At 33.2% G+C, this 23127-nt stretch overlaps 1 protein-coding gene across 1 annotated transcript; it reads left to right on the top strand.

The window, feature by feature from the left end:
* The first annotated feature begins 17849 nt into the window (after nucleotides 1-17849).
* Nucleotides 17850-20151, top strand: LOC140877069 (E3 ubiquitin-protein ligase RSL1-like). The gene is made up of 2 exons (XM_073280558.1): nucleotides 17850-18448; nucleotides 19851-20151. Exons 1-2 carry the CDS (start codon nucleotides 17853-17855, stop codon nucleotides 19951-19953), a joined length of 699 nt encoding a protein of 232 aa, XP_073136659.1. The 5' UTR covers nucleotides 17850-17852; the 3' UTR covers nucleotides 19954-20151.
* Nucleotides 20152-23127: the final 2976 nt, after the last annotated feature.

The raw sequence follows: 23127 nt of genomic DNA, 5'->3' as shown, positions 1-23127 counted from the left end.
GATGCTTTATATATGGAATGATTATGTAAAATAGTTTTAATATATTTTTTTAAAATTTGAATCTTCATAAATATAGTAAATATTACAAACTAAAAATGAATTGAACGGTGATTATGTACTATAATTGATAAATATATGTAATCTAATTAAACTTTTCACAATTTAGATGTTAAGTTTGTATTTATTTATTATACAATAATAATTGGGATCTAATTAGAATTGAAAATGTATTCTATTTTTGTTATTATTTTTTATTTTATTCTTTTAATTAGGTTAAAATGATATTAGTTATTTTGTTCCTTTTTTTTATTATGAAGATTACACAAATAAATCTATTTTTGCTATGGATAAATATATGTAAATATTATTACAATTTATATTATATATATAGATTATCTTTTATTTTATCATAGCAAATTTTATATTTACAGCTTTATATATGCAATGATTATGGAATGTTTTTTTCATATCTTTTTTTTAAAAAAATTTTTAACCTTCATAAATATGGTAAATATTACAAACTAAAAATGAATTGAACTGTGATTATGTATGTTATTTGATAATTCTTCATGAAAAATTGAAGAATTTTAATTCAACATGGAAATAATTCTATTTTTGTTATTATTTTTTATTTTTTTATTTTATTGACCCGTTGAAATATCATTAATTATTTTGTCCCTTTTTTATTATGAAAATTATTTTGTAGCTCTTTGTATGCTATGATTATGAAAAATCGTTTTAATATATTTTTTTAAAATTGGCGCCTTCAAAAATCTGATAATTATTGGAAACTAAAAAATTTTCTATTAATAATGTTCAATTTTCATATGTTTTCAAACTTACATATTTTTAAATATAATCTTTGTATTTTAATAAATAAAAATAAACCTCGGAAATTAAATATTTTTTAAATGTTAAAGAAATTAAGTGATTTTTCCATTTATGGTACATTTTATATGTAAAATTTGAAGAAGTTTAATTCAGCATGGAAATAATTCTATTTTTGTTATTATTTTTTATTTTCTTATTTTATTGACCCGTTGAAATATCATTAATTATTTTGTCCCTTTTTTATTATGAAAATTATTTTTTAGCTCTTTGTATGCTATGATTATGAAAAATTATTTTAATATATTTTTTAAAAATTGGCGCCTTCAAAAATCTGATAATTATTGGAAACTAAAAAATTTTCTGTTAATAATGTTCAATTTTCATCTGTGTTCAAACTTTCATATTTTTAAATATAATCTTTGTATTTTAATAAAGAAAAATCAACCTCGAAAATTAAAGATTTTTTAAATGTTAAAGAAATTAAGTGATTTTTTCATTTATGGTACATTTTATATGTAATAATAATAATTATTAAATATTCTAATTTTATTGTATTGTTAAAGAAATATCTTAATTATTACAAATTTTATATATTAAAGCATTTATTTAATAAGTAATGATTCCTAAAATTATTGAATTTGTGTAGAGTAATTAAGCAAATTTAAAATAATAATTCATTTATTATTATATTTTTAGTATTTATTTATCTACATTTCAAAGTGAAAATTTCTAGCAAAATAAAACGTTATAAGATATGTAATTTTCGTGAATTATGAGTTACGTTCCTAAATTATATATATATATATATATATATATATATATAATATAAGGTATATATATAATATATGAAAAGAATGGAAAATTTTGTTGCATATGGAACACAAATAGAAATAAGTTTTATTTGTTTTCATTTTTAAGCTAATTTTTTTGGCGGGATTTTACTATTTTTGACAAAAACTCAGTTATTATATATGCTAGTATTTCACCCGTGCAATGCACAGATTATATATCGCGTGTAGTATGATTAAATTGGTGTAAGATGTGAAAAATTTCGATTCTTAAATTAAAATATAAACAACTTTAATTTTACAATGACTAATAAGAATAACATGAAAAAAAAATTAAAAACTATAAAGACAATCTTAAAATAAAACAGATGTCGTGTATGTTGTACGTGATGTTATTTTATACAATTAATAATAAAAAAATAGTAAAAATGAACATTAAAACAAATAGTTGAAATTCAAATTAGCTCAATGGATTATATATCATAATCATACAATTAAAAAACACACAAATTATCTTATAAATTTTGAAAAACTTCCTTAAAAACAACATTTTTTGTTGAATTTTTCTGGTTAGCTATGTCATCATATATCAAGATTTTGAGACCCTTAGAATTGGTAACTCTAGATACAGCGCATACAACTGACCATGACTAAACACGAGATTTCTAAAAAAAAAGTCCTACATGAGAGAATGATTGACCCTGACTTTTTTTGATTGTCATCTCATATGATACAATCAAAGGATACTGTCTTCTTTGAAATTTAAATGGGAGTCTTGGATCAGAAGGTGTCAAAGACATTCTTGTAATAAGCAATTTGTGACCCACATTACTTCCGACCAGAATTTGTCCTTCCAAAACATGGTTTCCGAGCCTCGTCAATAACAATCTAGTGTCATTGCATAAGCCAAGAGAATGATCTATGTTCCGCAGCAACATAACCGGAGTTTCAACCTTCAAGTTAAACCAAGAGAATGATCTATGTATATTCGCTGGTACAAATCTGATTCGTTGCTCTGAAATAAAAAATTTAAATTTTCTATGACTACATATTCTTAAAGATCCGTGATATAAAATCTATTTCATCTCGGATTATAATTTTTTTGTATTTTGAAACAAATTTCATGTTTCTACCGATGAATACATATTCTCTGAACATATTTTATAGATCATTTCGTATGATCAATATTTACGTTGTTATTTGTACAATCTTCCAAACGAAAAAAATATTTTGTTATTGGAAGATTATTCATCATTTTTTAATATTCTGAAACAAAAATAAGTTTCACTCTTAAATTTTTCCGTAAAACAAATAATTCTCTGTTAATAATTTCTAATGTTTATTTAAATCCGGATATGTATGTTAAATCCAAATTTAAATAACGTATAAACACTTTGAAATGTTGCATGTAATTATAAATGATTTTGGGTAATTATTATGTGGATGATTAATAGATGAATTCGATATATGCATGTACTTAAAATCATATGTTGTTTTAAATATCTTTATACGTTGAAATTTGAACTTAGATAAGTTAATATCATAATCTACTCAAGTATAATATTTATTCAACAATGTTTTGTTATTTCCAGATTATCAATATAGCATGAATTACTACTAATATCTTCTCAGAGTTAAGTTCTCTATAGTAGATAATGCATTTTTATTTGAAATTTATTGATAACCATCGAAATATCATCTTAAACAAATGTCTATATATCTATATCAATTTCAGATGCATACCACCAAAAGGGGTTAAATTACAGAATTACAGGTAAATAAAAATGATAAAGACAATTTTAAAATCATGTATTTCAAAGATACATTATAAGGTATGCATAGCTACCAACTCAATCACAAAAGTTAAATCAAAAGTATAAATAGAAGAATTACCTGTTGTTTGAATGATATTTTTCTGTCTCTTGGGGCCTATAACTGTAGATTTTGTCAGTCGCTTCATTTTTGTTTGGTGCATTCAAAATTCTGCAGTTTTTGTTATGTTAGAATACTTGCACCTTTACTGTTGCAGCATTAGGGCCCATCTTGAAATTTTCTTTTATGTGAGTACGTGGTAATTGATTTTAAAAATATGTGTTTGGATTTGAGATATGGTTGTCAATTCCTCGGCTATGAGATTGGATTTGTAAATTTTTTCTGGCAGATGGAGGAATGATTTGATTTAATATGCTCCATATTTTAGGAATTTTTTTGATTGATTTGTTAAATCTTTAATTGATACCGTATATTAAGAAAGTAAATATATTCTAAAAGTTGATTGATTTTAATATATTACAATTTTTGTATGAATTCTAAAATTACATGTTTCTTTAATATATTATGAAATGTGTTATATTTATTTGCCCGTATTTGAATTTGAGAGAAGTTGTTTAATTTAAAATATGCTCTATATTTTAGGAATTATATTGATTTATTTGTTGATTTTTTTATTTGATATGGAATTTTTAATTGCTTCAAAACATATTTCAAATTACTTGTTTCTTTAATCTAATTATAGAATGTGTCAGATTTTCCGATATTTGATTTTGATTTAAGCTAAAATGTGAATAAATGTTGAATTTTAAATTAAATCAAAAATTTATGTAGATTGATTTTTGGAATCTTTATTGATGGGTTTTAATTTAGAAAACCAAGGTGTTGAATCCGACATTTTGGTGATAACAAATAACAACTAATTGTATAGGAATGTGCTGCCAATCTTTTGTATTTCAGGAATCTACTACAACTCCTACCGCAACCGTCTAAACCCTTCAAGTTATCTACCGGAAGCTTGTCAACCGCCTTTGTCTCTCGACCGGTTGCAGTCACAAGCCTATCGGCTGGTTATTCAAACCAGCAGAGGATAAATCTATCTACCGGTAGAATGCCAACTGCTTATCAAGATATCTCAAGACAAATACTTGAGACAAGACGTTCATTGCAAGATCTTTTATCAAAAGCAGAACCGGCGTATCAGAAGATCTGTTGACTCTTGCATCGAGAGATAAACCGGCGTATCAGAAGATCTGTTGACTCTTGCATCGAGACAACAGGTTGCACTAAAATGGAAAAAACGCAGAATGGCTACAGATAAAGCATTCGACCGTTTATACCAGTTTTGGATCCTGGAAGTTGTCTGCATTTAAAGAAGTGTACTATCTTCATGCAGAATCATCAATACATTTATGAAGCATTAAATGTGCATTCAATGCAGCATCAGAACGTTCAAAATAAAGACGTTGATGATTGACCTATATAAAGAGAAGATTGCTCAAGAAGTGACAAGAAGACAAGCAACACGAAAACTCTCAATCAACTCAATCACTTGAATACTATCAAAAGTCTTCATCTGATATACTGAAGCAATACTTGAGCACACTTACAAGATCATTCACTTGCTGCTCAAATAAACCCTAGCCTACAGTTTACATATCTGATCTTCAAGGATCATCCTAGGGTTTCCAAGCCTCTTGACCGCTCTGCAGTTTGAGAAGCTCAACCGGACTGTATTCATTATTGAAGAGACTTGAAGCTACTCTGAAAGCTTCCACCAGTCTGATAAGAACTGAGAATCTTATCTGTGTAAATCTAGGAGTTTCGGATTAGGAATTGGATAAGTCCTAAGTCTGAAGTGGGTGTATTGCAAGACGTTGTAATAACCAAAGTCTTCTAGTGAATTCCTTCCTAAGTGGAAGAAGGGGAGACGTAGAAGGATTAAGCCTTCGAACTTCCATAAATCGTGCCTTAGTCTTTACTGCATATTTATCTTATATATTGCTCATACATCGTGTTATAACTTGCCTTTGCATCACTAAAACCTCTGAACTATTTCCGCACTATTTAAGTTGTTCAAACCGTTTTAGAAGTTGAGAAAACAGATTAAGTGAACTAAACTTCACTTGATCATTTTGAAAAGAAATAAAATAAGTTTCAGAGTGTATTCACCCCCCCCTCTACCCTCTGAACCAATCCCAACAAGTGGTATCAGAGCGGGTTCCTTTCTCAACTGCTGATCTAAAGTTTTAAAATCATGACTTCTTTCAACAAAATTCCTATGTTTTCTAAAGAAGATTATGATGACTGGAAAATTCGCATGCAGGCACATCTTGCAGCACAGGACGATGACATGCTATATTTCATAACAGACGGTCCTATCAAAATCATGAAGGTCAACCCAGCTCTAACCGATGGTGCAGGACAAATGATTGAGAAACCAAGAGCTGAGTGGACTACTGAGGACAAAAAGAAGGCCAATCTTGACAATGTGGCCCGGGACATCCTATACAAAACACTGGACAAGAACATGTTCAGCAAAATCAAGTCATGCTCCACAGCAAAGGAGATTTGGGAGAAGCTCACTCAGCTGTGTGAAGGAAATGACCAGACCAAGGAAAACAAGCTCACCATGGCCATTCAAAAATATGACAATGCCAAAATGAAGCCAGGGGAAACCATGGCTGAATTTGATGAACGGTTCAGTAGTATCATTTGTGATCTTATTGCTTTAGGAAAAACTTATACTAACCGTGAAATTGCTGTGAAGGTTATGAGAGCTTTGCCCAAAGAATGGGAGATCAAGACAGTGGCCATGAGGGAGTCAAAAGACTTAAGCAAGGTTGAAATGCATGATCTCTTTGCAGATCTCAAAGCCTACGAGTTCGAGCTCAACATGAGGACAGAAGATGAACCATCTACCTCTCAACCAACCAAGGCCTTAACCTCAACGGTGATGCGTCCACCGGTCGAGGAAACTCCAAAGAGATCAGCTGAGCAAATCAGCAACGAAGCCATGACACTCTTTGTCAAGAAATTTGGTAGATTTATGCGTAAAAACAATTCTAAATTTAAAAATTATCATAAATCGAACCATACAGACGATGGTCCTACTTGTTTTAACTGTGGCAAGCCAGGCCACTTCATTGCAGATTGCACCAAGCCTAAGAGCAATGATCAGAAGCAATTCTTTGAAAGAAGAAGGGGCAAGGAGGACAAGAGGACGTTTAGAAAAGGAAGAGACCAAAGGGTTCTAGTAGCAAACGAAAGCAAAAGCAAGTGGGCTGAGTTTGACTCTGACAACCCCAATACCGGAAGCTCTTCAGATGACAGCGATGATGAAAAGGTGGAATGCCTTATGGCTGACATCGAAGAAGAAGCTGAGGAGGTATTTGACTTTGGTTCACCTGAATTTACTCACAGTGATCTAGTTACTGCTTTACACGAAATGGCTAATGAATACAAAGCATTATCCAAGGAATTCGAGGAGGTAAAGGCAGAAAGAGCTGACCTAAAAGATAAGTCAAGCGAATCAAGCTGCATGCAGCGAAAAGAGCTTGATGGTCTTAAGGTCAAGCTAAGTCTGCTGGCTACTGAGAATGACACCTTGAAAAGAGTGTTCCAAGCAACCTTGACTGGGAACAAAAAACTACTTGAAACAATTAAGGCTTGGAATAAATCTTCTGTAACCATTGACAAGATTCAAGAAATCCAAAGACCGGCACATGACAAAACCGGTCTAGGGTTTGGAACAAATGAACAGTCTATGGAATCTTGTATTCAGTCAAGCCTGGACAAAGGCAATCTTAACAAAATAAGATTTGTCAGGTCTAGCACGATATATGAACATGATGAGTGCAGCTTTGACAAAAATCAGAAAGTATCTAACGAACGAAGCTCTAAGCATAGAGGGCTGGGATATGTGGATCCCCAGATCTCTAATCAAAGAGGAACTTGGATTAAACCAAAACCTAATGAAAGAAGAAAGGAAAACCAATCTAATTTCAAAAGGCCATGGAATGAGTCTAACAACTCTAAGAGAAGATGGTCAAAGGAGAAGCCTTACCAGTACTTTAATTGCAGGCCAGTTCAAAAAAGGTACAGGCTAACTGGTAAAGATCAAAAAGGCAAGCAGCACACAGCAACCTCACAAGCACACACATTTACTGCTTATCGACCGCACAGATTTCTGGACACACACATGGGCAAACCTGTAAGGGTGTTCCAGGTGTGGGTCCCGAAAGGGCTAATCCGACCTGGATCCTACTAGATATGGGTACCAAAAGTTCTTCACTTTTTGCAGGTACTAAAAGTCCAAACGGGCGAGAAGACCACTTCTATCAAGGACACTACCTGGTACTTAGATAGTGGTTGCTCACGGCACATGACAGGGAATCCAGAACTTCTAACAGAAGTTGTGCTGTGCAAAGGACCAAAGATCAGCTTTGGAGACAACTCCAAAGGTAAAACCGTGGGTAAGGGTAAGATTATCTATGGTAACATCATTATTAAAGATGTGTTGCTTGTTGACAAACTGTGCTATAATTTGATAAGTATTAGTCAACTATGTGACAATGATCATTCGGTCGAGTTTCACAAACACACTTGCATCATCAAAAATGACAAAGGTGAGACTCTTATGACCGGTGTAAGAGACCTAAACACCTACAAGGTAAACTGGTCTTGCTCACATATTTCTTCACCTACTTGTCTTACTGCTCATCATGATAAACATTGGTTGTGGCATAAGCGGTTAAATCATCTAAATTTTAAGTCCATCTCTAACTTGAGGAAGCATGATTTGGTTTCTGGTCTGCCTGAAGGAGATTTTATAAAAGACAAAGTTTGTCCTGCTTGTCAACTAGGAAAGCAGGTGAGAGCAACCTTTAAAAATAAAGGGTGTATGTCTTCTTCCAAATGCTTAGATTTACTTCACATGGACCTATTTGGTCCTATACCAGTAAGAAGCATAGGGGGAATGAGATATGCTCTTGTTGTTATAGATGACTTTTCTCGATTTACTTGGGTCATCTTTCTCTCTTCAAAAGATCAAACTGCACCTCACCTGATTAAGCTTTTTAAACGCTTGCAAAATGAACAATCTACTGTGATAGATAGAATCAGGAGTGATAGAGGGACTGAATTTTTAAACACTACTCTTATGACTTATCTAGATGATCAGGGAATCAAGCATGAGTTGTCAGCTGCTAGATCCCCACAGCAAAATGGAGTGGCTGAAAGAAGGAACCGTACTTTAAAAGAAGCAACCAGAACTATGATTGCTGATTCAAATGTTTCTCAAAGGCTTTGGGCAGAAGCAGTTAACACAGCTTGCTATACTCAAAACAGATCTATGATTAATAAACGATTTAACAAAACTCCATATGAGATCTGGAATGGCACAAAACCTGATATTTCATACTTCAAAATTTTTGGGTGCAAATGCTTTATCCACAACAATGGCAAAAATCATTTGACAGCCTTTGATGCCAAAGCAGACGAAGGAACTTTTATTGGTTACTCAGCCGTTAGCAGAGCTTATCGAGTGTTCAATCAAAGATCACTAACGGTCGAGGAAACCATTCATGTTGTTTTTGATGAATCTACTCTTTGTACAGAACAAACTCAAGGGAGCATAAATGATCTGAGTCATAGACTGGAAAACACAAATCTACAGGAAGAGAGTGACAGTGATCCATATCCTCCAAAGAAGGATGATCCAGTTCCCTCTACCGTGTGTGATCAAAAAAGGCCAGAAGAGGATCCACCGGTTGATAACGATCCTCCTGCCAATGATGATCCAGTAAACGAGGACGTTCGTCAACCAATTGATGACAACCCTTTAGGGAATTATTTTAGGTGGAACAAAGATCATCCACCTGGGTTGGTCATAGGTGACCCTTCTGCTCCTCGAAAAACACGTGGTCAAATGATTAATGAATTCTTGCATGCAGCTTTCATATCTCAGGTAGAGCCCAAGAAGATAGATGAAGCTCTATCAGATGCCAGCTGGATTGAAGCTATGCAAGAAGAGTTGAATCAATTCACCCGCAAAAATGTTTGGCATCTAGTTCCTCGACCGGAAAATCAAAATGTGATTGAAACTAGATGGGTGTTTCGTAACAAGCTCGATGAACATGGCACTGTTGTGCGTAACAAAGCTCGGCTTGTTGCACAAGGATTCAGACAAGAAGAAGGCATAAACTTTGAGGAATCCTTCGCGCCAGTTGCAAGACTAGAAGCAATCCGCATCTTTCTTGCCTATGCAGCTTTCAAGGACTTTAAAGTTTATCAAATGGATGTCAAGTCTGCATTCCTCAATGGTCTACTTCAAGAAGAGGTGTACGTTGAACAACCACCAGGTTTTGTCAATCCTACTCATCCTCAATATATCTATAAACTTGACAAAGCCCTCTATGGATTAAAACAAGCACCGCGTGCATGGTATGATACATTACTAAAATTTTTTACTGGAACATGATTTCCAAATTGGAACGGTCGATAAGACCTTGTTTAAATTTGTAAAAGGTGATCATGTGTTACTAGTACAAATTTATGTTGATGACATTATATTTGGGTCAACTAACCCCAAGTTGTGCTCAAAGTTCTCTAAGATGATGCAGGAGAAATTTGAAATGAGCATGATGGGCGAGCTAAATTTCTTTCTTGGATTGCAAGTGAAGCAACTTGAAACTGGAATATTTATCAATCAATCCAAGTATGCCAAGAAATTGGTAAAGAAGTTTGGAATGGAACAGTGTTCAACTGTATCTACCCCCATGAGTGCATCAATCAAGATTGATAAAGATGAAGGGGGAATCCCGGTCGAGGTAACAATGTATCGAGGCCTTATTGGCTCATTGCTTTATTTGACTGCCAATCGACTGATATCATGTATTCAGTTTGTTTATGTGCTAGATTTCAAGCAGCACCTAAGCAATCTCATTTCATTGCCGCCAAACGAATAATTAAATATATTAAAGGAACTACTAATGTGGGTCTTTGGTATCCCAAAGATTCAAATCTTAATCTTATTGGCTATTCAGATGCAGATTATGCAGGTTGTAGAATTGATCGCAAAAGTACAAGTGGCACATGTCAATTTCTTGGAGATAGACTAATTTCGTGGTCAAGTAAGAAGCAGACATCAATTGCTACCTCGACCGCCGAAGCAGAATACCTTGCTGCTGGCAGCTGTTGTGCTCAAATACTCTGGATTCAACAGCAGCTTAATGATTATGGAATCCGGTCGAGTGAAACTCCAATCTACTGTGACAATACAAGTGTTATAGCCATCACTCACAATCCAGTGATGCACTCTAGGACAAAGCACATTGATGTCAGGCATCACTTTATCCGAGATCATGTCTTAAAGAAGGAAATCAGGCTGGAATACATCTCTACCGATCAGCAAGCAGCAGACATATTCACCAAGCCTTTACCGGACGCTAAGTTTTCATATTTTCGAAATATTCTTGGCTTAGTAGATCTAAGTTAGTATGCATGCTTTTAGGGGGAATGATTGCTAGTATGACTTTAATAGCTTAGCTGTTACATTGCCATAAATGTTGGCATATCATCCGCCTTTAGCTAGTCTCTGACAGGCTCCGTACTAGCAGCTTTGTGCTTTGAACCAAATGACATTGATTGGGCGCGGTGATTATACTCTTCAAAACTTTTTGAATTTCAAAAATACTTTTCATGACATCACCATATGGCCCATAGGTTCCTATATATACTTCTTTACACTCGTATATCAACCTTTCACCGTTGCTAAAGCTTTCATATTGCATTAAAAGTTCTATCGTATTACTATCAAGCTTTTGCTTACTCTCTGCTCGAGTTCTTATCTACAGCTATCATGTCGATCCAGAAGACTTGCCTTGCAATCAACTTTGATTCCGTTATTGAGGCAAACAATGCAGGAATCACTGAGGTCTTCACCATGCTTGAAGCCTCTGGACTGAAGAAGTTTTTGGGAAGCAGCGCCATCTGCGATCTGCCTGTCTTGAAGGAGTTCTTTGCAACCGCTCAAATCGAGCATGGGACTGTCAAATGCTTGATCCAGACAGAGTCCTACTCCTTCAATCAAAAGTTCTTTGCCAGCACATTTGATCTGCCCTCCAGGGGTTTGACAAAATGCGCGGATCTTCCCGATGGTAACTGCTCATACTGGTTGAAGGAATTCTCAACCACTGATGCTCCGATCAAACTGCCGGCTCAGAAGACATCTCTTAAAGCTCCATTCAGGCTATTGACCAACATCGTGGCCAAAAATATTCTTGCCAAGGCTGGATCGTACGACAAGGTGACGATGGAGAAATTCCAATACATGGCTTGTATCGCCTCCAAAATCAACATCAACTGGTCAGATATATTGTTCACTACTTTATGTGAAATGATCAGGGGAAAATGGCAATCCGAGGGATTTGCTCTGCAAATTTGCCACACCTTGAGCGTCCTTGGAGTAGACTTCTCCAAGACTGAGCCTCTGCATCCCACCAAATGGCTCAACAAGTCTACAATCTTCAAGTTTCTGAACAAGAAAGAGGTTGCGGTCGACACTCTGCCTTCAACCGCAAGTGTTGTTGCTGTCACTCAACCGCTTTCAACAGTCCCGGTAGCGGCCAAACCAGCCCATACCAAGAAATCTGCCAAGCGTCAACTTATCATAGAGTCTGACTCTGAAGAAGAATCACGTGAAAACGTTCCACTGATTCAAGCCTTCAGCAAGTCATCTTCTTCTGTCTCCAAAGCAGCTGTGCCATCCACGCCTGCAGGCGAGAAGAAGAGGTAGCACAAGAAGTTAAAGTCCCTTTCTGGACTTGCTCCTACCGTTCCAACACCAATTCTGCCAACGGTCGAGACTACTACCACTACTGCTACTACTGCTCCACGTCCTACCAAGGGTGTGATAATCATGGAAGGTGCCTCATCAACTCCAAAGGTCACTCTCGCTGATCCCAAGGACAAAGGGAAAGGTGTGATGATCTACTCACCTAAGGCTCAACCAGCAGCTTCTGTAGAGCTCAACTTGATCATCTCTCACGTTCTCCGCACTGTCAAGCGTCAACTACAGCGCTTTGATAGATGGAATCATTCCCGTACTCACCTGACGCTTGCTCAAATATTTCCTAAGTGGAAAGCTCTGAACGTTATTGAGCAGAAGATGCTTCTTTTTGCTGACACTGAAGACATCGTGGAGGCTCTGGGAAGAAGACAGCTCATCGACTTGAAGCTTCGAGGAAGCCTGATATCTCTGTTGATTACTGAGCGTCTCAAGAACTTCAAATCCAAGAGTCCTACCGCCACCGATGACTTTGTGATTTTGACTGGACTACAGAATAGTCTACGTCAAATCACTCAACTACTTCAGCACTTCCAAGCTCTTAACAACGTAAAGACGACAACTTCAGCAGCTTGTATACAGGCTTATGGACTGGAAGCACAGGTGATGATGAAGACTTTTCTTACCCAAGATCAGGGTGAAGAAGACGTCTCTGCTATTACTCTTTCAGATGGGATTCTAACCGGTCTCATCACTGCTGACCTGTTTCAGTCATCCGCTCTAGGATCGATTGTGGCAGCATCTTCATCAGTCGACCCCGCCTCAACCGTAGTCCCAGCAGTAATTCAATCGGAAGCAGCTGTGACTGCTCACTCATCTCCAGCGGCGACCGCTCACACCTCTCCCAGTCGTCTACAAGATTTTTTAGAAGTGATTGAACAAGAAATTCCTGTCACCTCTGTGATAGAGGCTCCTTGCAGCAGTGAAGCAGTAGTGCCCCCAACAGAGATACCAAGCACTATTGTATCACTTGCACCTCCAGAATAGCCAGTGACTGATGCTGACCCAGCACTTCAACCGTCTCCATCTACTGAAAATTTTGTGGAAGATCTCCTAATGGATAAACCGAGTGCTGATCCTGCTACTCCACCAACCATCTTGGCTGCAGTCGAGACCCCTACATCTCCAACTGTACCACTATTGGAAGGTCCATTAGCTAGCTCACCAGCCAGATCACCAGCATCACATCATCTTGAGTCTGGCCCGGCTTCACCAAGGAATGACACACAGAGTCAAATGCTTCAGACTGATGACTCATATATTGAAGCCATGGCAGCAGCTCTGGATCACACATTGATGAATAGGCTTCATGAGCTCCTGCAAACAGTTCGATCCTTTTCACAAGACATCACAAACACATCCTCATGGGTTGACAATTCACGCAAGACGATGATTCGGCATTTTGAGACCGTGTCTAGAGACCTTGCTCATCTGTCCAAAGAGATCACTGCCCATCATCGCACTCAAATCCAAACGCTCTCTACCGTCTCCGAACAAGTTGTCAGATCCGAAAACCGCCTTCATAGGCAGTTGAATGATCGGATGGACACTATGCAAGCTACTCTAATTGCTCAACTAGATGCAAAAATTGATACTATGCAAGCCTGCCTTGGCACTCAACTCACTGAGATCATTCTTCGACTCAACCAAGGTGATGCCAAAAAGGGGGAAGAAGAGCAACGAAGAGCAGCAGAGGCAAGAAGACGTGAAGAAGAATCCAGAAGAAAGGAAGAAGCCGATAGAAGAAGAAGAGAAGGCGATAGGTCAGGAGGAGCCAGTTGGTTCAAAAGATGAACAACTTGTCTCTTCTTTACTTATCGCAGCTGTATCTCATTTTGTTTTTCTTCAGTAGGTGTAATAAGAATGCTTATTGTAATTAATGAAATTCATTCTCTCAATGAAGTTCATTTTAATGCTTTCATATTATTTTCGGTGCACTTAAGTTTTGTCATCATCAAAAAGGGGGAAATTGTTGAATCCAAAATTTTGGTGATAACAAACAACAACTCATTGTATAGGAATGTGCTGCCAATCTTTTGTATTTCAGGAATCTACTACAACTCCTACCGCAACCGTCTAAACCCTTCAAGTTATCTACCGGAAGCTTGTCAACCGCCTTTGTCTCTCGACCGGTTGCAGTCACAAGCCTATCGGCTGGTTATTCAAACCAGCAGAGGATAAATCTATCTACCGGTAGAATGCCAACTGCTTATCAAGATATCTCAAGACAAATACTTGAGACAAGACGTTCATTGCAAGATCTTTTATCAAAAGCAGAACCGGCGTATCAGAAGATCTGTTGACTCTTGCATCGAGAGATAAACCGGCGTATCAGAAGATCTGTTGACTCTTGCATCGAGACAACAGGTTGCACTAAAATGGCAAAAACGCAGAATGGCTAAAGATAAAGCATTCGACCATTTATACCAGTTTTGGATCCTGGAAGTTGTCTGCATTTAAAGAAGTGTACGATCTTCATGCAGAATCATCAATGCATTTATGAAGCATTAAATGTGCATTAAATGCAGCATCAGAACGTTCAAAATAAAGACGTTGATGATTGACCTATATAAAGGAAAGATTGCTCAAGAAGTGACAAGAAGACAAGCAACACGAAAAATCTCAATCAACTCAATCACTTGAATACTATCAGAAGTCCTCATCTGATATACTGAAGCAATACTTGAGCACACTTACAAGATCATTCACTTGCTGCTCAAATAAACCCTCGCCTACAGTTTACATATCTGATCTTCAAGGATCATCCTAGGGTTTCCAAGCCTCTCAACCGCTCTGCAGTTTGAGAAGCTCAACCGGACTGTATTCATTATTGAAGAGACTTGAAGCTACTCTGAAAGCTTCCACCAGTCTGATAAGAACTGAGAATCTTATCTGTGTAAATCTAGGAGTTTCGGATTAGGCATTGGATAAGTCCTAAGTCTGAAGTGGGTGTATTGCAAGACGTTGTAATAACCAAAGTCTTCTAGTGAATTCCTTCCTAAGTGGAAGAAGGGGAGACGTAGAAGGATTAAGCCTTCGAACTTCCATAAATAGTGCCTTAGTCTTTACTGCATATTTATCTTATATATTGCTCATACATCGTGTTATAACTTGCCTTTGCATCACTAAAACCTCTGAACTATTTCCGCACTATTTAAGTTGTTCAAACCGTTTTAGAAGTTGAGAAAACAGATTAAGTGAACTAAACTTCACTTGATCATTTTGAAAAGAAAAAAAATAAGTTTCAGAGTGTATTCACCCCCCCCCCCCTCTATCCTCTGAACCGATCCCTACACAAGGTTATGTCAGATTTATTGTCAAATTGGTTTGCATATTATCACGTATAAATTTTTAAACATTTATATGGTGTTTTCAATGTTATTATTTTTTATTAATATTTTTCTTGTCAAATTGGTTTGCAAATTATCACGTATTTTTTTTAATATTTATATGGTGTTTTCAATGTTATTAATTATTAATTAATATTTTAAATTTTAGTCGTGCATGAAAATGTTATATGCTTGTGAAGTTTTAGAATTTATAATCTCTTACGTGCACTTTCCTAATAAAATAAAATAAAATGTATTGTCATAAAAAATAATATTAGATAAATATATATTATCAAATTCGAATTTGTGATATGAATAAATCTAAAACTAGTGATATTGGTACATTGATATATATATATATATTATGTACGAAGAGTTTTTTATAATATAGTCAAATGTATATTGACTTTAACAATTAATTGTAATTAAATAAAGTGATGAAAAAGAATCAAATTTTGAAATAAAAATTGATATATTACTATATATATGTGAAAATAGTTATTATTTATTTTTTTCTTACATTTAATCAAATTATGAAAATATTATTCAATAACGTTCCAAAATTTGAAATTTTTTTTAGTGTACAAATTAAATGTGCTATGTATATATAGTAAATTAAAAAAATTATATATGTTTAGACTTAGTATACATTTAATCAAAATATGTAAATAGAAATTATCATCATTTTTAACTTAAGTTTTTTGGCGGAATTTTACTATATATAGTAAAAACTCAACTTTTATATATAATTAAGATATAATATAGATATAGATATTATATATATATAGATTATCTTTTATTTTATCATAGCAAATTTAATATTTATAGCTTTATATATGCAATGATTATGGAAATTTTTTTGAATATCTTCTTTTAAAATTTGAACCTTCATAAATATGGTAAATATTGCAAACTAAAAATGTATTGAACTGTGATTATGTATGCTTATTGATAATTCTGCATGAAAATTTAAAGAAGTTAAACTTTTCACAATTTAAATGTTTAATATTTGTTTATTTATACAATAATAATTGGGATCTAATCAAAATTGAAAATAATTCTATTTTTGTTATTTTTTTTCTATTTTATTGACCGGTTGAAATATCATCATTTATTTTATTCTTTTTTTATTATTGAAATTACATAAATAAATCTATTTATATTATAGAAAAATATATTATATTTATATAAATCTATAAATTTTCGTATATCTATTTCTATTGCATATGTTTTTTTTTTTTTTTTGTAATTTTTTTTCTTTTTATCTTTTTTCGAAATCTTTAATATTATATAGGTAGATTATCTTGTATTCTATTATAGCAAATTAAAAATTTGTAGCTCTATGTATGCTATGATTATGGAAAATCGTTTTAATATATTCTTTTAAAATTTTCACCTTAAAAAATATGATAATTATTGGAAACTAAAATTTTTTTTATTAATAATGTTCAATTTCTATTCGTGTTCAAATTTTCATATTTTTAAATATAATCTTTGTATTTTAATAAAGAAAAATTAAACTCCGAAATTAAAAACATTTTAAATGTTAAAAAGAAATTAAGTGATTTTTTAATTTATGGTACATTTTATATGAAATAATTATTAAATATTCTAATTTTATTGTATTGTTAAAGAAATATATTAATTATTACGAACTATATATATTAAAGCATTTATTTAATATGTAAGTATTCCTAAAATTATTGAATTTGTGTAGAGTAATTAAGCAAATTTAAAATTATAAATTTTTATTATTATATTTGTAGTATTTATTTATCTACATTTAAAAGTGAAAATTTTTAGCAAAACAAAACGTTATAAAATATGTAATTTTCGTAAATTATATGAGTTATCTTCATAAATTATATATTCGTATATATATATATATAATATATAATGTATGAAAAGAATGGAAAATCTCGTTGCATATATAACACAAATAGAAATAAGTTTTGTTTGTCTTCCTTTTTTAGCTAATTTTTTTTTGGCGAAATTTTACTATTTTTGGCAAAAATTCAGTTATTATATATATATAGATATAGATATATAGATTAATTTAGAATATAATCGTAATTTCATCTCAAACTTCATAAATTAATCGAAAATTAGTTAATTATAGATTGTTTAGAGCAAGATATAACAATTCCCCCTTTACATAAAAATCCTAAGGATCTCATTTTGATTATTACGATGAAATGTATCTTGATCATTTTGATCATATCTAAACTATATATCTCTTCATAAACAACTAGATAAGAAACTAGTAGCGTACAAAGGAAAAAAACAATGGGGAACAATATCACAAGTGCCCATATCAATCCCCCACCTCACCATCCAGAACACGATGATCAAGAATTCACCTGTGAAATCTGCTTCCGGCAGTCGTCACTTGCCAACAATAAATTCAAGAACGGCGACGAATGCGCGCACCCCTTCTGCACCGATTGCATGGCCAAGTACATCCGCTTCAAGCTCAAGGATGAGCGCACGGGAGACATCAAATGCCCCGCTCCCTACTGCGATCACACGCTCGACCCCGTCGCGTGCGTCCCGCACGTCGACCGATCCCTCTTCTTGCGATGGTGCGACGTGCTCTGCGAGGCGGCGGTTATGTTTCGGGACACATGCTATTGCCCGTACGGAGATTGCAACGCTCTGATTCTAAACGAGTGCGGCGGGGATTTGCGGAGGTCGGAATGCCCCAAGTGCAAGCGGTTGTTTTGTTTTATGTGTAAAACGGCTTGGCACGAGCGGGTTACGTGTGAAGAGAATACGAACGATGAGGGATGGAGAAGGCTGGCGGCGCTCAAGGGTTGGCGGAGGTGCAGCTCGTGTGGGATTTTCGTCGAACGGGTGGGGAGTTTTCCGATTGTGAGTTGCAGGTTAGTCACTGACTCACTGGTCCAGTTTTCGTTTCTTTGATCACTTGTGTTTTGGTTATGTTAATTTCACAGGAAAATAATCGAATTCGTTTTTCAATTTCGATTATTTTGAGTTTTGAATATTCGATCAATTGTGGAAGGAATTATAATCCGGACACCATTGTTTTGCAATAGATTCTACTTTTGTAGAAGTGATTAATTTATAGATTATAAAAAAAGTTCAGAAAAATCAAAAGTTGGTAGTATTTGAAAACAAATGTGAAAATCTAAAAATCAAAGTTGGATAGTGTTTAATAAATAAGTGATTAAAGTGATTTTAACAATGACCTTCTTATTAGAATCACTTTTGGAGAATCATAATCACCACATGACTAGCTTTTGGATTTTAATTAAGTTAAGCATAAGCTAACACATAATCTAGGTTTAAGAAACACACAAAAATGAAATTTTTAAGCCAAAAGCTAACAATCACTTTTTTTTAGTGATTGCAAACACTTCCTTAAGGAGATTCTCTTAACATCCATAATCACTTATTTTTAGAGATCGCAAATATTACCTTAATCATCTAATCTAGGTACTATATCGTCAAAATAGTGAGTTGCCCAATGTCAATATCACAAAGCCAGCGACAATCCAATTTTAAAAAGGAAAAAAATAAAAAAAATCTATAGTATATCGAAAGTATTAGTTTTTCATAATATATAAAATATTTTTGGAAACAAAAGTGAAAACTTAAAAATATAAGTTGAATATTTTTTGATAAACAAGTGCTTGTAGAGATTTTAACATTAACCTTTTTATTAAAATCACAATTTTAAAGAATCATAATCACAATATAATTAGTTTTGAGATTTTCATTAAGTTAAGCAGAAGTAACACATGGAGTGCATTCCCAAAAAAGAAAAGCACTTATTTTTTTTTTTTAAAAAAGTGCTTTTCGTGTTTGGCTACAATAGCCGTTTTTTTTAAAAAGAAAAAATTTAAGTTCAAATAAGTGTTTTTTTAAAAATCAGAAATTTTGGTTTTTTGGGTCTGCTTCTTTTTTTATTTAAAAATTACTTCCTTTTTCAACATTTATCTAAAACGCTAAAATCACTTCTAATTTTTTTTTAATAAAAGTAAAAAGCTGAACTTATTTAACTATATTTTTAAGCCAATAACTTTTTAATAAAAGTAAAAAGCTGAACTTATTTAATTGTATTTTTAAGTCAATAACTTTTGTATCCAAACTAGGCCATAATCTGAATTAACAAACCCACAAGAAAGATTTTTTTTATGTCGTAATCTAACAATCATTTTTTTAGTGATTGTAAACACTCCTAAGAAGATAAACTCGTTTCAAGTTGAAATCGTCTCACGGTTAAACTGCTCATTACGACATGAAAATAATGTTTGCATGCAGATGTGGGGAGAGTTTGTGCTACCTCCGTAGAAGGGATGTTTTTCTACTCTGTGTTGGGGCTCTTGTTCTATGTTTCGCTGTGGCTTCAGCCTTTCTGGTGTAGCAATTTGTATTTCAACAATCGAGGATGGTTCCTTTGCTTTACGATCTTCGGGTTTTGATCTAGCGACTCTACGGCATTTTCCGATGTTCGGGACTTCTTTTGCGTGGTAAGAGCAAGAGATAATCGAAAGAGACGAAAGAGTTGCACCTTCTGTTTTTATTTGAATCACATGAATTATTTTACATGTATTATTTTAGGAAAAATAGCCAAAATATTCATTTAAGTTTGTTTGTTTTGTAATTTGGTCTTACAAGTATTCAATTTTAGGTTTTGGTCCTGTAAGTTTAGTTATATTTTGGTTTTTAGTCCTTTTTATTTAAACAATGCTTTATAATTATAATTGAACCGATGATCAAATCGATCTAACTTTAAAAAAACGATTCAATTGATTGAAATGTTTTAACCAGACAGTAAGATCGAAAAATCGTTTATATAATATAATATAATTAATAATATATTTTTAATTATAAGAACCTAAAAAAAATTATATAAATATATATATATCATAGTTTGAAAATTAAATATTAAATAACTATATAAATATATTTAAAAAATTATAAACTCTAATATTAATAAATAATATTTTTAACAAATAAAAAAATTTCAAATAATCATTTACATATAATAAAATATTAAATTAGGGTTTTAAAATTAAAAATTAATTTTTTTCGAAAAAGAAAAAACCGAAAAACCAATTCTTCGGTTTTGACCATTTCTGCCGGTTTTATTGAAATATATATTGTGCATCTTTGTTATCATTATCTTTTTATGTTGTATAAATATATAGTGCATTGGGTTTTGGAACTCAAGCAATCCTAATTTTAATGATAACAAAACTTGTTATTGTGTTTCTAATATATTTACTCTAGTGTGAAGTTGCAAAACTCAAGATGCAAGCCTAAACTCAAAGTTATTAAAACTGAATCTCTGGCGAGCTCTATTGTTTTAATGATATCTCATAACTCAGTGATCAAAATGATTATCCCTTAATACTACTGCATAGAAAACTCAATTTGAAACATATTGTATTTCACATCAGTTGAGCAAAAACGGATGTTATCTATACCAAACGGACGTCGCAATACCAAACTGAATCCGATCAGTTTAGCAGAAATACAGAAGCAGTTTACATCGAGCAGTTCTGGTATATTGTCCATATCTTGCATCTCAAATATCCGAATGGAACGATTCACCATGTGTTGGAAAGATAAGACAATGATATACAAATCATATTCACAAGTCGAAGACTGAATCGGATTCTAAGAAGATGATAAACTGCGTTGAAGTTACTGGTTTGGAACAGAAATTCTGCAGAACATAATTTCTGAAATAGTCTGGTGTATTAAGCATAACTTTCTCATATGAACTCTGAATTGAGTGATTCTTGATTCCGTGGAAAACTAAGATCAAGGGCTACAACTTTCATGTTTATGACTTTTCCCAAAAATCAACATATCAAGAGATAAAGCACTAAACAAATCATATGCACTCAACTGATTTTGTGCTCAACCGAAGTTTGAGCAGCTCTGGTATTTTGAGCATAACGTTTGTATATAAACTCAAAATGGAGTGATTTTTGATTCCGTGGAAAGCTACGATCAAGGGCTACAACTGTCATGTTTATCACTTTGCCCACAAATCAACGAATCAAAAGATATGATACTAAACTCTTCATATGATTACTAAACTTCTCCAAAATCAGTCTCGCTCCTAAACTTAAATTTGCCAAGATCATTTTACCTACCCAAACCAAAGTTTGCTCAACTGCTACAGTACCTCGAAGTTCAGTTTAGCTCCAGAAAAAGTACAAAAATAGTACAAAAGTATTTTAACGGCTTTATTTCTGTGTCTAACGGCTATATCAATCTTGGAGCCTATAAATACAACATCTTGGAGTTCAAACACAAGATTTTGAAGGAGATTAACATCATGGGCAGCCTACTTGAATAAATCAGCTAGATTGAGAGCAAAGCCCAAGGTGTGAAGAACAAGAAGCAAGATGAGCGCTCACTGCCAAGTTCTTCACACCAAACCAAGTTTCTAGAGCATTGTCCCTTGTCCGAAATATTTGTATATCCGTTGAAGAGAACCCAACTCACTCGCATATTCGAGAGATGCATTCAGAGATTAGTTGAGTGAAATTCTTTACACAAAAAGCCAAAAAACCAAAAATTTTGGCTTTTAAAAAAGCACTTATTTCATTTGGGCTTACATAAGTGTTTTTTTTTTAAAACGTCTATTGTAACCATACACATAACTTTTTAGGAAAAACATTTTTTTAAAAAAAATAAGTTCTTTTTTCAAAATGTCTACTGTTCCCAAACGGGCTCTTAGTTTTCCTACGTTATCTTAGTTTTTTTTATTTATAATTTTAATCTATTTTCTAACGTGAACTCGATGTGAAATATATTTGTGACATGAACATAGTATATTTATATTTTAGAGTGAATAATGTTAAAGGTACAACAAATATTGTGTACAATGATATTTACAACAATTATATCGTGATATTTTATTATTTTATCGCGAGATTTTGTATTCAATTTATCGTGATATTTTGATATATTTAATTTGTGTACTGACTACTGTGTTGTAAAATTTGGTATACAAAATTCGTTGTGCATGTAGCATTGCTCTGAATCCCAAAATACGTACACCTCTTTATTTTTTTAATCCATATTTCTTTTATTTTTTTCACGAAAAATTAACTTTATGGAAAAAAATCGAAAACACTAGAAGTATCTTTATGAAATTGATTTTTTTAAAAATAATTATAAAAACTATTTTAAAAATTTTCTACTTTGATATAATATTTTGGATTTTACTCTTTAATGTTAAAAATCATTTATGAATATATTTTAAAATTTTACTAAAATATAATTTTTTTTCAATGTAATCTTTTATCTGTAGCATGGATTACCTAGCTCAAATCAAATCACTCCGTAATCTATACTCTGAATATATATATTTTTTGAAACTATATATATATTTACAGTTAAACTACTATATATTAAAGTTAAAATATTATATGAATTAATTTGACGTGTTCGTATAAAAATATTCTTATACCTTTCAATTTTCATGATCTTCATTTTCCCTTATTATCTGATTTAAATTTCCTCTTATATGAAAAGTATATAAAAATAAATAAAAAAATAAATAAACCAAAATAAA

Source organism: Henckelia pumila, chromosome 2, assembly GCF_033568475.1.
Source record: "Henckelia pumila isolate YLH828 chromosome 2, ASM3356847v2, whole genome shotgun sequence".
NCBI lineage: Eukaryota > Viridiplantae > Streptophyta > Magnoliopsida > Lamiales > Gesneriaceae > Henckelia > Henckelia pumila.
Note: the sequence above shows the minus strand (reverse complement) of the source record. Positions and strands in the feature narration are given on the sequence as shown.